At 39.9% G+C, this 12,966-nt stretch overlaps 1 protein-coding gene across 1 annotated transcript; it reads left to right on the forward strand.

Annotated features, from left to right (window-relative positions):
• Nucleotides 1–1,829: 1,829 nt before the first annotated feature.
• Nucleotides 1,830–8,719, forward strand: LOC310989095 (fibromodulin-like; the record flags this gene model as incomplete). Its single annotated transcript, XM_083975992.1, is given in 5 exon segments — nucleotides 1,830–1,874; nucleotides 1,876–1,941; nucleotides 1,944–1,995; nucleotides 2,131–3,024; nucleotides 8,568–8,719. Coding segments are annotated over 5 exon segments (1,209 nt in total).
• Nucleotides 8,720–12,966: the final 4,247 nt, after the last annotated feature.

Here is a 12,966-nt window from a genome sequence, read left to right on the forward strand (position 1 = left end):
ATGGAGGAAAGGAAAAGTGGCAACAGACTTTTGACTTTGAATGTTACCCTTAAATCAGCGTTTGCCATTAGCTTCCTTTTGTTTATAAAGGTTTCATTGCATTACAGACCGTAGTGAGGTTCCAGGAAAACACTTCATTGCCCATTGTATTTGTGGCTACGTAAGAATAATTCATAATGCCCATGGCATTTTCAACTAAAGACTGAAGGCCAAGTAGATTTTCCTTAATTAATTTGCACAGTTAGAGAAAAAAATCAATTTAAAAGTCTTGAGGTGATGGTGGGCGCCTCAGTGTGAGACCTTGGAATTGATTATCTGCAACTTCTTTTACTGGAGGAAACATTGGCTCAAGTCTAAACGTGATCATGCTCAGCTTAGCGTAAAAACAAACAAATCTGTCCCAAATTAACTTTTTTTTTTTTTCATTAAAGTCTCTTCCATTTCTAGTTTCTCATTAAATTCAGCCAGAACAAGAGGTTTACCTTTATGGTAGATGTACCTTTATGGTACAGCTCACAAGAGCAGGACAGCTCCAGGCTGAACCTTTATTGTGTAGTATGAAATAACTGGGACTATAGAGGCTCTGCAAGCTGTGCTCCGTAATGATGCCCACATTTCATTTGAGTGATTGAAACATGATGTTCTAATCACGAGATAATAATTTCAGCATTTGCATCCTGTTTTAATTCGGATTTTCTCGTAGAGACACACACATAGAAAACAACCGTGTCTTGCCAGACATAAAATATTAATGTCTTTTGTATTAAGTAGATTATCGGGGGATTTTGACCTTTTGTGATCATTTGATGATAAATCCAACATCAAAATAGTTTTTCTTAAGACTTTAATATTCCCCACTAATTACAACCTCTCTATAAATTGGTATTAAATGATTTCCATCTATAATTAATGTTGACAGCACGTTTATAACGCAATGATAGGAATAGTTTAGAATAACATCACTTGGGAAAGAAATGAGTATTTACTGTTACATATTTAGCCTTGCTTTTATGTGCTGTGACTAAAAATCTGCCAAACCCTTTGTGTAAAGGAGTCCCATCTGTGTTTCCTCAGGTTCCTTCTCTACTCAAAGGGGATGTAATTGTTTCATGATTAAGGTCCATCACTCACTGTTTGACTTCAATTTTCAAATCAGCATGTTGTTTTGCGTTTTCTGAAAAGAGGGGAAGCAGACCGGGAAAACAAATATAATTCATGAAACTCTGTCTCCAATTCCTGCTCCAGTGGACGACATGAATGGCGAGGCCCACTCTGAAAACAATCTGCAGGATGTTAATGGCTCTTCTCTGTCTGGCGGCATCGACACAAACATATGGCAACTTTCTCCACAGCTTGAAGACTGTAATTGACAAAAGTATAGTGAGTACCTGGAGCATGCAGGAACAGGAGAAAGCAAAGAGAAAAAAAAGTTTAAGGAGAATGTGGGAGAACAAATAACAGGGTTTGTCATGCTTTGTACATGTTGAAACATACAAATAGTACCTAATAGGCAAACGCATGCTGCGACTCCAGTGTTACATTTTAAACTATAACAACGGAGCATTGTTTTGTAATAAGTGAACAACATAATTACAGCGTCTAGTCTGGATCGTTAAATTTTCTATACCATGACCCCCCACCTGCCCCATAACCTCAACAACACAACAATAAACAGCTAGGCAGGCCGTGCTAATGATAAGGAATGACACAGTCAGAAAAAACAGGGCTGTTAAAAAGCAGATGTCTGTGCCAGGTCACAGATGGGATTGATACTGACATGGCTTGAGGTTATATGTTGTATAGCATTATGGAAAAACGTATGTGCTCCAATGAGACTGTGTGGCTGGGGCTCCAGCTGTGGGGAGAGGGGGGGATATTTACTCTATTCCAACAACATACTCTGCTCAGTCTGAGGAAGACACAAGCAACGTGAGCAGGGTATAGGAGGGATCGTCTCTGATCAGCCAACAGGTAGGTACTGCACCTACTCTACTTGTAAGATACAGCGCAAAGAGAAGACAGTGTGTTGTTAGCAAATTGTTTAATATAATCAATCACTACTGTTTCTGGAATCATGAAATATGCTAAACGTGACTTCATATTAACTTTAAATCAAATTTTTTCCATCAGTGATCATGCGGACTGTGGTGCTCCTCCTCATTATGGGAGTAGTGGATCTGAGTGTCGGCCAGCGCTACAACCACTTCCAATGGCTGTCACATCTGCGAGGGCGGCGATGGCACACCGCCTGGCAGACCGAGGACGTGGACTGCCCCCTGGAGTGTGACTGCCCCCCAAACTTCCCCACTGCTATGTACTGTCACGGCCGCAACCTTCAGCATGTGCCCTACGTCCCTTCGCACATAAAGTATGTCTACCTGCAACGTAACCAGATCACAGGCATCCAGGAGGGAGTGTTTGACAATGCCACCAACTTGGTCTGGGTTGTGTTGTTTCAGAACCAGCTCAACTCAGACAAGATCGGTAAGAACGTCTTCAGCAAGCTGAAGAACCTGGACCGACTGCTCCTGGATCACAATGAGCTTACCCGTGTGCCCTCTAATTTGCCCAAGTCTATTACGGATCTGCGACTTGGTCACAACAAGATCTCAAAAATCCTCCCAGATGCGTTTGATGGCATGGACGACCTCACTATCCTTCAGCTCCAAGCAAATGTCATTGAGGATGTTGGAGGTCTGTTCAAGGGCTTGAAGTCTCTGACATTGCTGGATGTGAGAAAAAACAAGCTAAGGAAGGTCCCTGACAACATCCCAGAGCAGCTGCAGCAGCTCTACTTGGATTTTAACAGCATAGAGAGTGTGCCAGCTGGCTTTCTCACCACGTGTCCTGAACTGAAGTTTGTCCGTTTGTCTCATAACAAACTGACAGATAAAGGACTCCCACCCAGTGTCTTCAAAATCAGCACGCTGGTTGAGCTTGATCTGTCCTTCAATAAACTGGAGAGGATCCCTGTTGTCAGTAGAAACCTGGAGAACCTTTATTTACAAGCCAATAAAATCAAAGGTATGGATGCATCACTTTTTTTAAAAGAAAAACTGTGAAACATTTCTTAAACTGGGACAGACTATACACCTCACAGGGTGATTAATGCTCAGATCTTAAACAGGAGAAAGTTCAGTGATAAGTTTAAACTTTTGTGCATTTTGACCCTCTAACACAATCCCCTGGATTGTGCAAAACATGGTTTATTAGTTGGCAAAGTGTTTGGTTTAGAGAGGCTTTACTCATTCTCACTGCAGTGAAGACAGCGTGCCAACTCTCTCGTGATTTATCTCAATCCATTTTCTTGTGTGTTTTGGAATTACAGTTAAGTTCATACATGCACCAGTTCACCCATATATTGTTTCCACTCATAATGTTGAACAGCACCTCACTCATCACTTGTATTTTATAGATCTGATCCTGAAAACTTCACATTTCTCTTTTTTTGTCATCACCATTTTTTTAAGGTGGGGTTTTAGCATACACAATCACACTGGGGGTGTAATGCTTCATCTACTACATCGATTAATCGATTTATATTCCTACGATCCAACTACATGATCCGTGCTCGGCAAGTTGGCCTTCCGGGCGAAATATAGTTCTAAAATCGTTTTAAATGGTAAAAAATCGATTATATCGATACTAGAAAATTGCACATTTGATTTAAGCATGCCAATGGATGTGTGTGTGTGTTTTTTTTTGTTTGTTTGTTTTTTGGCAGTTTTAATGATAAAGACACAGGCCACATCCGGCCCGTGAGAGCCAAATGTCTGACTTGCGAGTTCGCGACGATCCACTGGCACTGACGCGCCGGTCTTACAGGGCTTGACATTATCTTTTTTGTTCACCAGCCACTGTGGCTACTGGTTTCCCAAAGTTACTAGCCACTCAGTGTTTTCACTAGCCACAATTTTGTTGTTGGGAAATTATGTTTATGATATGATTGAAGCTGACTATGGCATGCTAGTTTACTTAAACTAGATTTCGAACCTTTTTAACCAGTAAACCAGCAACAAGTCGCCGGCACAAGTCATGTAAACAAAATCTTTTTCTTTTTTTTTTTAAAGGGACTAAGATGAGTTTCTGAAAGCAAATTGTTTTCACACTACATTTCCCATGAGCCTCCGCACGCATGGTGAAATTTGAAAGCGAAAACATTTACCAAGAATGTTTTCATTAATCAAGAATGAAAGCTGGAGTTTTGAAGATGATCAGATGCCGTCGAAGTTCCGACCATAAATGGCAATCTGGCGGCATTATTCCCATGACCCGCCGGGCAGCGTCTGGGAAACCGAAACTAGGAAATGCTGGGCGAGTCGCCCACTAAATAATAATATCAAAATAACTATGAAGACAACGAAATATTTATCAAAAATGGACCCATTAACAATTGTGGGCAATGTAGATTCATCCACATTAAAGCAGATATCAGTGGAATGTTTTTGTTAATATAAGTCCTAAATAGTCCTATTTTCCGTCAGCAATCACTTACATGAAGTATTTCAGCCTAAACACGAGTCTCTCCGTCACTCTGCTCTGCTGTAACCCGAGGAGAAAATTTTCCTTGTGGGATACAAGTGTTATCCAATGAGGAGAGAGAACGGCATGAAGGGCTGTGTGTGCAGCCAAGGGATGCGCGTGAATGTGGTGACGTAGCACGAGGACCAATTGATGCCTGACAAGGGCGGGGGCTGCTAACTCATGGTGCGTTCAAAGAAACTCGTACTTTGTGTTTTTCCTTCCTGTGAAGTCATACCAGTTCGATCTGGTACGAGTTCACGGGTCGGAAGTTACGAGTGGCCGTTATAGGGAACTTTCACAGACAACAGGATGGTAAAAACACGAGCTACGGGTTACCTGGAACGCTACCAAGTCGTGGTTGTGACTTGAAGCTGTAACTTACGGTTTCAAAAGCCTGCCTTGAACGCAGCATTAGCCAAAACGGCCGTGAAGCTGATATCTGCTTTAATATGAGACTCTTATAACCAAAAGCAAACTGCTCAGGGTCTCTTTAATTAGACGTTTTCCTTTTTTTTTTCAGATCCAAGTTGAAATCATGAAAAAGCCATTCCACGCTTCAAATAACAGTATTAAGCCTTAGCTACAAAGTGCAGGCTAAAGAGAGAGGAACAGCAGCGGCTCTGACAGCTTGGTCAGCTGCAGGTGAACTACATGTGAATCAGCTGGAGATGCAGCCCCATCCTTTTTTTTTTCTTTTTTTTTTTAGCAGCACCAATGGTACAGGTCCGTCATGGGGACTGCACTGCATCACTGGCACATACTGTCAGTCCTCCAGTGTAACCTTTTGCTGGAAAATAGAAAATAGTGGAAGTCTAAAGTGCTTAATGCTGCGTTCATATGGAGTCCATCAGATGACAGATGGCCAATAAGGCAAATAAATAACACGACATTAACATTAACATTACATTAATTCCTTTCTCTCACCATTCTCGACCTGTCTTCCACTTTTCGTTGAGCAGTCTTTTCTTTTTCATTGTTTTCTCTCCGGGTTTTGAATATGCCGCCACAGCTGCACTGCTTCACCTCAGGGACCCCCTGTCAGCAGTGACATCGGTGAAAGGCTTCACGAATGAACCAATGAGCAAACACTGTGTGCAGGCAGTGCTTATGGGAGTTGTAGTGGTGTAGTCTCACATTGCAATTGGTTTATTATTTCAGATTCCGTTTGAGAAAACTACAATTAAATATAGGCCTATAAAAAAAATCATCACGCCCAAGTGGCTAGTGGGAGTGGCGGTGTTACCGACCACTGCCGAAATTCCCCCGCATGTGGCGGGTTGGTGGGTGTTAATATCAAGCCCTGTAAAGGTACCATAGCAGGTGGCAAATTTTTAGCAAAATTTGGGCAAAATTATAAAAAATTTATAAAAGTATATCTGGTAAGTATTAAACAGTAATCGATGACATAAGTGATTTGGCATAAACAAGAGGTAATGGTTTACGGGACGCGTTTGTGTGGCGGACTCGCGGTTCCATCGAGACGAGAGCTTTGACACCGGGTTTGAGGCTCTGATCGCAGGTTTGGTTTCAGCGGTGTGAAAGGCAGAGAGCCTTCACTCGTCATTTATCTAACATCACATTAACTGTATTCCCAAGCTGTTCAATGAAATGAAACATAGGGTAAATATCCTTCTGCTCTGTGCTACTCCGATCAGAGCGGCGTCCCTAGCAATGGTCTGTTTTACTTAGCAAAGGTCTATTTAACAGTTTTGGTGATTCGTGATTGGACGGAGGGGGTGGGTGCTTATCAGTTGTGCAATTTGAAAAAAAAAATCCTAAATCCAGCCGCCTGGGATGGTAACTTTAAAGGAGCATTATCGCAAATACAGCAGTAATAGCATAAAATAAGCTGAAATATGCAAAAGATGGGTCGGGGGGAGCCATAAACGAGGCTGCTCTCTCTCTCTCTGACAGCTGCCCACTTGTTTATATCTGATAAGCTCCGCCTGGCTCCATCTAGTGGCCGAATTAAGAATTTGGATTTGCGATAATGCTCCTTTAAGTAGCCTATCCCACTGAATACAAGATTTATGAATTTAGACGTATATTTTAATTGAATATCTGCGAAATCCAACATGAAAGATAAGGTGCACACTGCTCTACGCTATTTCTGTCTCACCCACTGTACGAACCAATGCTTGTTCAGAGAGTGCGTAGCCTACAGTAAATGCGAAGATGTACCGCGGGAAAAAAAGGATCATATCGCGTGCACACCAGCTGAGCCACTGGTCCTCTAAATAAAATAAGTAAGTCAGAAATAACATGGTCCCCACCAAAAGGTGGCAAAGTGGACCAGGAAAACTGTAAGTGACGTGACTGATGAGTTTTGTTTTATTTTACTGGACCATGCCAGTGGTCCAGTAAAATACAAAAAAAATGTGGAAGTATAAGGACATATAACCAAATATAAAAAGATAATTACAAGCATTTTCATTGACTTTTTCAGGTACTTTCATTTATTTTTGTATATTAAAGAGTAACTAAACCCCTCAGTTTTGGCTGATGCGCTCTAAGCTGGAAATTCAAAAAATGCCTTGATTATGGGCAGGGCTCCATGAGCAGTTAGATTCGACTCTCCAACATCAGTGACTTTAAAACAGACCTCCCAATTCAAAATGTCTGCACGTTGTTCAAAGCTCTTGCCAAAGCAATACGATGAGGTAGAAATTATAGTAGCCTATATGAAATAAAAAAGTAAATAAATGAAGAAATGAGTCATTTATGCATAAAAATAAATTACTCTATGGTCTAATGGTTTTGGAATGTATGTAAAAGATGTAATATTTAGTCATTTCCACATTTACAAATGTTTTTATTCATTTATTTTTTGCTTATTTAGTGTTTTATTTTTTAATGATTACATAGATTTTCTTCTTTTTTTTTTTAACGAACATTTTTGTGACATAGGACTCCATACATTGTCACTCTGTTCTCCATAAACAATTTACAAGAAAGTCTAACATACAGTAGATTATGAAAATGAAAACAACAAAAACCAGAAAACACTGACTGAGTTACTCAACTTTTCTTCTGTGGTCTCCAGAATAGAGTAGTGACACAGAAATGTGAAAGCCAAGTTAAACGCACTTAAAAGTCCCAAGAGCAACATACTGCAATCCTCAAGTCCTTGGCCAGACCAATAAGCACAAACGTCCATCACTGACTGACCGACCGTGAGGTTGGTTTTCCCCATTGGCTGTTGCTCTTTATAAGTGAATTTGCTTTAACAAGCAGTGTCACCAACTTAGCACATTTACATTTACTGACTTCACTTTTACTGACGTTTTAGTACTTTAGCAAGAAACCGAGCAACTATTAAAAAAAAAAAAAATGGCTATAGAGTTACAGTGATTATTGCCCTGTTATGTGAGTGAGATACAGACCTGTCTTTGTCAGTGATTGGCAGAGAGGCAAAGCAGCAGTTTCTTAGCTAGACGGAGGTGCTGTGCTTTGTTAGAGACAAAATAAGCAAATTCTGCCACTCTTACTGTAACATTCTCTCTAAGAGAGCTCATTTTACAAGTAGTTGGAGCTAAAATCACAGCACGGCTGTTGTCTTAGATGTTTGTGTTGTAACTTGATGAGGTAACATTGATAACATCAGGATTTTAGCAGTGCAGAGCAGCAGCTTGGATATGGCTTGGGAGTGACTGCAGACTAATATGTAGTCTTAATGAGCCATGTCTGTGTCACTGTTTCATATTTTTTCTGTTGTCTAACCACAGAAACAAGAATAATGTACATGGCAACAGCTTTATTGGACATATAAATTGTAAATTTGGCTGCATTAAAATATGTGTGACCTCAGAGAGAAGGCGTGAAGCAAACAGATAAAGGGCTGATTTCTATATTTGTCCTCAAACACTGGCCACTCACACAGTCAGGCTGTAGGCTATATCAGATTTTGATCTAGACTTCTTTTAAAGCTGACTTGATCTGAAACGTTGTGTGATGTGAATGCATTTACTGCTGCTTGATTCACAGGAAGCCACACTGTGAGACAACATTCGGCCTCCTTTATTGTTTCCCCTTGTGTCTTTCAGAGTTTTCCTTGAGAAGTTTCTGCAGCACAGACGACAGGAGAAACTTCTCCAGGCTGAGAATGCTGCGTCTCGATGCCAACAAGATCAGTGCCAGAGACATTCCTGCTGAAGCTGCCTACTGTTTGCGTCGTGTTGCCTTCATTGATGTGTAGCTCTTCCCGATCTCTCTCACTGATGTACCTCAACGCAACCCGTTCTATAACACCTGTACGTCTTGTCACCTGTCACTGTATTTACCCCCTGTCATTCAATATCCTGTCTATCAAAGCAGAGATAACATTTTGTTGAGATGTTATGAGAGCCTCTGTTATTATTCCAAGTGGTTTAACAGTTCCAGTGTTAGTCAACGGGAAATACCACAGTTGTATAATCATGAATCCAGATGATGGCAAACGGATGATGGAAGGATGAGCAACATCAATGAGATTATCAGTTCCAGTATTCTGGCAAAAAATAATATCTCCATAAATACGTGTTGTAGTTGTTGACAACAAGATCTGCTTGTATCATGTCTGGCAATGTATAACCGTATAAAACTGCCAGTCATCAGTCTGAGATTCAGTTTGGCTATTTGCCTCCACCATGCGGCACAAGATGATAAAACAGTAGGTCGAGCTGAACGACAATTTTCATTACCTCCCCCAAGGAGGTTAAGTTTGTTTATTTGTCAGCAACATTGTGCAAAAATACGGAGCTTATTTTGACCCAACTTATTCAAGGGGATGGGGAGGAAAAAGGAAAAACTCATTCAGTTTTGGTGGTGCTCATCCAGTTAAAGGGGCGTGTACATGTTTTTTTTTTTTGTTTTTTTTATCACTGTCCTTGACATTGCGAAATGGGGTGTTTTCAAAATCTTTGTTAATATTTGGCCTTGGGGGAAGTATGCTCTCTACTTTGCACCAGTGTAGTTATTTCTATTTGGTAAAATCACTTTGCAACATAGAACCAGTGTACTCCTAATAAAAAGTTTATTGTTTTCTTTAGGATTTTACTTTACAGACTGGGAACACTGATGAAGTGTTTGCGAGTGTGTCGAGCCTCATATTCATCCAGAGCTAATCAGTATGTTGGTTTAAAAACTGTTATTGCTGTACTAACTGTTATCTAATGTTTATTTAGCAACTACAGTATATTTCTATAACTCTCTCACAATACTGTGCAGGTTGTAGCATCTGAGCCACTGTGCATTGTACTGGAATCATGTTAAAGTCAGTATAAGATAATGTCTGCATCTTTAACTTGTTACTTCACATGACTTGATTTATGTTATCGCAGCCAGACTATGAATAATGCATTTTTGTGTGAAGTGAATTTTTATTCATATTATATATTACATCAAGGAATCCACAGTTTTTTTTTTTATATCTATCATCAGATTTGTGAGAAAATGTTTACAGAGTTATTTGTCGACAGTGATCTTTTTTTAGCAGCAAAAAATGTTCTGTTTCATCTAATTTTAAAATAAAAGAGTCAGAGAGTTTGGGAGGGAGAAAAATGCAGCAGCCCTATTAACAATCCTAAATAGACAGATTCTACATATTTATTGTTCAAGACAACTTGCCTTTTTATCTTCCACAGCTGCCTTTAATCCTCTGCAGAGAAGCACTAAATTGAATTATAGAAATACTTTCCTTGTTTTGTAATTGAGCAATGTCTAGGGATAAAGAAACGATTGCTGCCAGTGCAGCAGTGCCTTCCACACTGATAAGCGGTAGCCTGTGAAATTAAGTGAGTTATAGATCATGTTATATTACAGGCTGCACACAATTCTGCAGAGGCTGCAGGGTAGGGCTGTGTTGCTTCTGCGCTTCTGCTTCCTAAACAGATTCTTCAAGAACAAAGCAGAGGCCAGCACATGATCACATGTGGGAATCTCTTGACAGGATTTACTAATGTGATCCTTTGAGGCTGGAACATTACTGAGTAAACACAAGGGAAAGTCATGACAGCATTAGGGAAGACACATGTGCTGCAGTCCTTCTGTCTGTCAGTATTATTCAGTAACTTACCTCTGCCTTGTAGAAACGATTAAATGTCTTCATATAGGTTAACTATTGGAGGACACATTAATCCCACCAACTGCTGCCCCTCTCTGTGCACTGAGGACATTTCTTATGAAGCTGCAGAAAACTTGTTTCTCCACCTCTCTGCAAGAAACAACTCAGTGTTTTTGACCACCAATAACAAAATATTCTCCCAAATTCATGTTGAAACTATTAATACTGTTTTGCAATGAAACTCGATATAGAAATCTTTGGTCATAACTGTGGATGTATTTTAAACATTTAAATTGAATTACTTAAAAGTTGGCCCCGTGAAGACTCTGTATTGATCAGTAGTGTAAGCTGATAATCAAGGAAACTAAACAGCTCTCCAAAGCAGTGGGAAAGAGTGTTTTGGCAAGGATAAAAGCATTTTTGACTCCTCATAAAGTGTAAAGTCAAACAGGATGTAGCCTTGTAAGCTGGCCTGTTAAATGGCCCTTTCCCTTAATTAGGCCTGTACCTGTTCTTTACATAGGATTTCATGAGGCCTTCATAAATACCCATGCCATAAAATAGAACTTTTGTGGTTTAAATATTGTGACGTATTTGTGTATTTTTGGACCAAGTTTCAAATCAAATAGTTAACGATTCAAGTTACTGTATATCCCTCACTTGTAAAGCAATTTGGATTATGTGATGTATATAATTTAAATGCATTTGCATCTACAAAGATAGTTTGTGTGTGTAGTTATTGGGTGTAACATGGTGTTTGAGTGCACTGGTACTGTATTTCTACAGCTGTAGAACAATCAATTGCTGATTTAGTATTGATGGTTAACTTTTATTATCAATACGGTAATTGAATAGAATCAAACTAATAAATAACTTGTGGAACTGTTTGGCAAACAACATTACAAACAGTTGGTTAAGTGGCAGCAAATGGAGACACATTATTCAACATTCATAACTAGTGTAAAAATAAAACTTTTTGTGAACTTGAAAAGATATTTGCAAAAGATAACGCATAAACATAATATACATAGCATATTATTCCAAATAAGGTCCATCGTTGCTTTCAGTCAAAGCGAAGCTTCTGATTAAACAGATGAGCCTGATACATTACATACAGGGTACTGATATGACAACTTGTTCATGATGGATAAGATGTACAGCTTCACAAGTGTTCGTCTGCTGCTGCAGGGGTGTGCTCTTGACCACCTGAGGAGAGAGAAAAACACTGAAAGTTCAAAGAATACAAATGCACACAGGTGTGTTCACTGCCCTCATTGAAGCTGACACAGATGTTTGTTTAAGACGGTTAATGTGTGCCAGATCCAGCTGTTTAACCGCCCACAGCATTTGATGTAGGTTTGAAGAATACTCACATTATTGTGGCTCCATCTCTATATCCTGCAGGTCTCTGATTAAACCCAGATGACACAGAGATGCATTAGGATAATAAACATGGAAAGACCAATCATTTTTAATTTTCTATGTCCGGATGTTCTTACCTTGAGTTTGTGTAAGACCTTGATCTGTGAGGGTTGTGAATTCTCTGTGGAAAGAAAAAGACTTTATGAGTTAAAAGCTCACCAAACAGAGTGTGATTGACAACGTAACAGAAACACCTCATTTTATTACATTCTGAGGGGAGTAAATCACTTAATAAAAGTACGCTAGGGTTCTGAGTCATAAAAGAGCAGGATTCAGGAGACTGACGGGGTTGAGTGCGAAGGCTGAGACAAAATAACTGCATATTTTTGCCATAATTTGGGGAAGATATGACAGAATTGGAACATACTGAGCACATAAATGGACAGGCCAGTGGAAGGTAATTCTGCAAGAAGGAAAGTCTCTTGCGGTGATTCAATATTTTTTTTTCCACCGTTAAAAACTTTCATTATTATCATTATTGGAATCTGGTGTAACTGCTGTGAGTTCAAGCTGCAGCCACAGACTCCATCCTGCTTGACCAAATAAACATTTTACAGGCACCTTTCAAATTAACCAAAGATACATTTTTAAAGGCCTGTGAGATGTGATGTTTATTAAGTTATTTTGTCTCACCCCTGTAGACAAACTAAAGCAAGATCTTGGTGGGTGGGTGGGTCACAGGTCCCAGTGAAAATAAATATATTCTTTGAAGCCTTTACAGTGTTGCACTTGGGGATTTGGACAGACTGCTTCTCACTGCAAGCAAACTGTGCAGTGATGGGAATTCCAGGTCTGAAGCGCAGCTCTGGAGACTAACAAGAGTCGTATGTCTGGCTTCTGGTTGAACCTTCATTCAGTTTCCTCTTCCATCTTGTCCACAAATTATTCAGATGGATAGAGGCTACGTGCTCCACAGTGAGCAGACAAATTATTTCTTCAAACTCCCTCTCAGCTCTTGGTTCGTTTTAGCCTATATAGAC

The sequence above is a fragment of the Trachurus trachurus genome (genome assembly GCF_905171665.1).
Source record: "Trachurus trachurus genome assembly, chromosome: 7".
In the NCBI taxonomy this organism is placed as follows: Eukaryota; Metazoa; Chordata; class Actinopteri; order Carangiformes; family Carangidae; genus Trachurus; species Trachurus trachurus.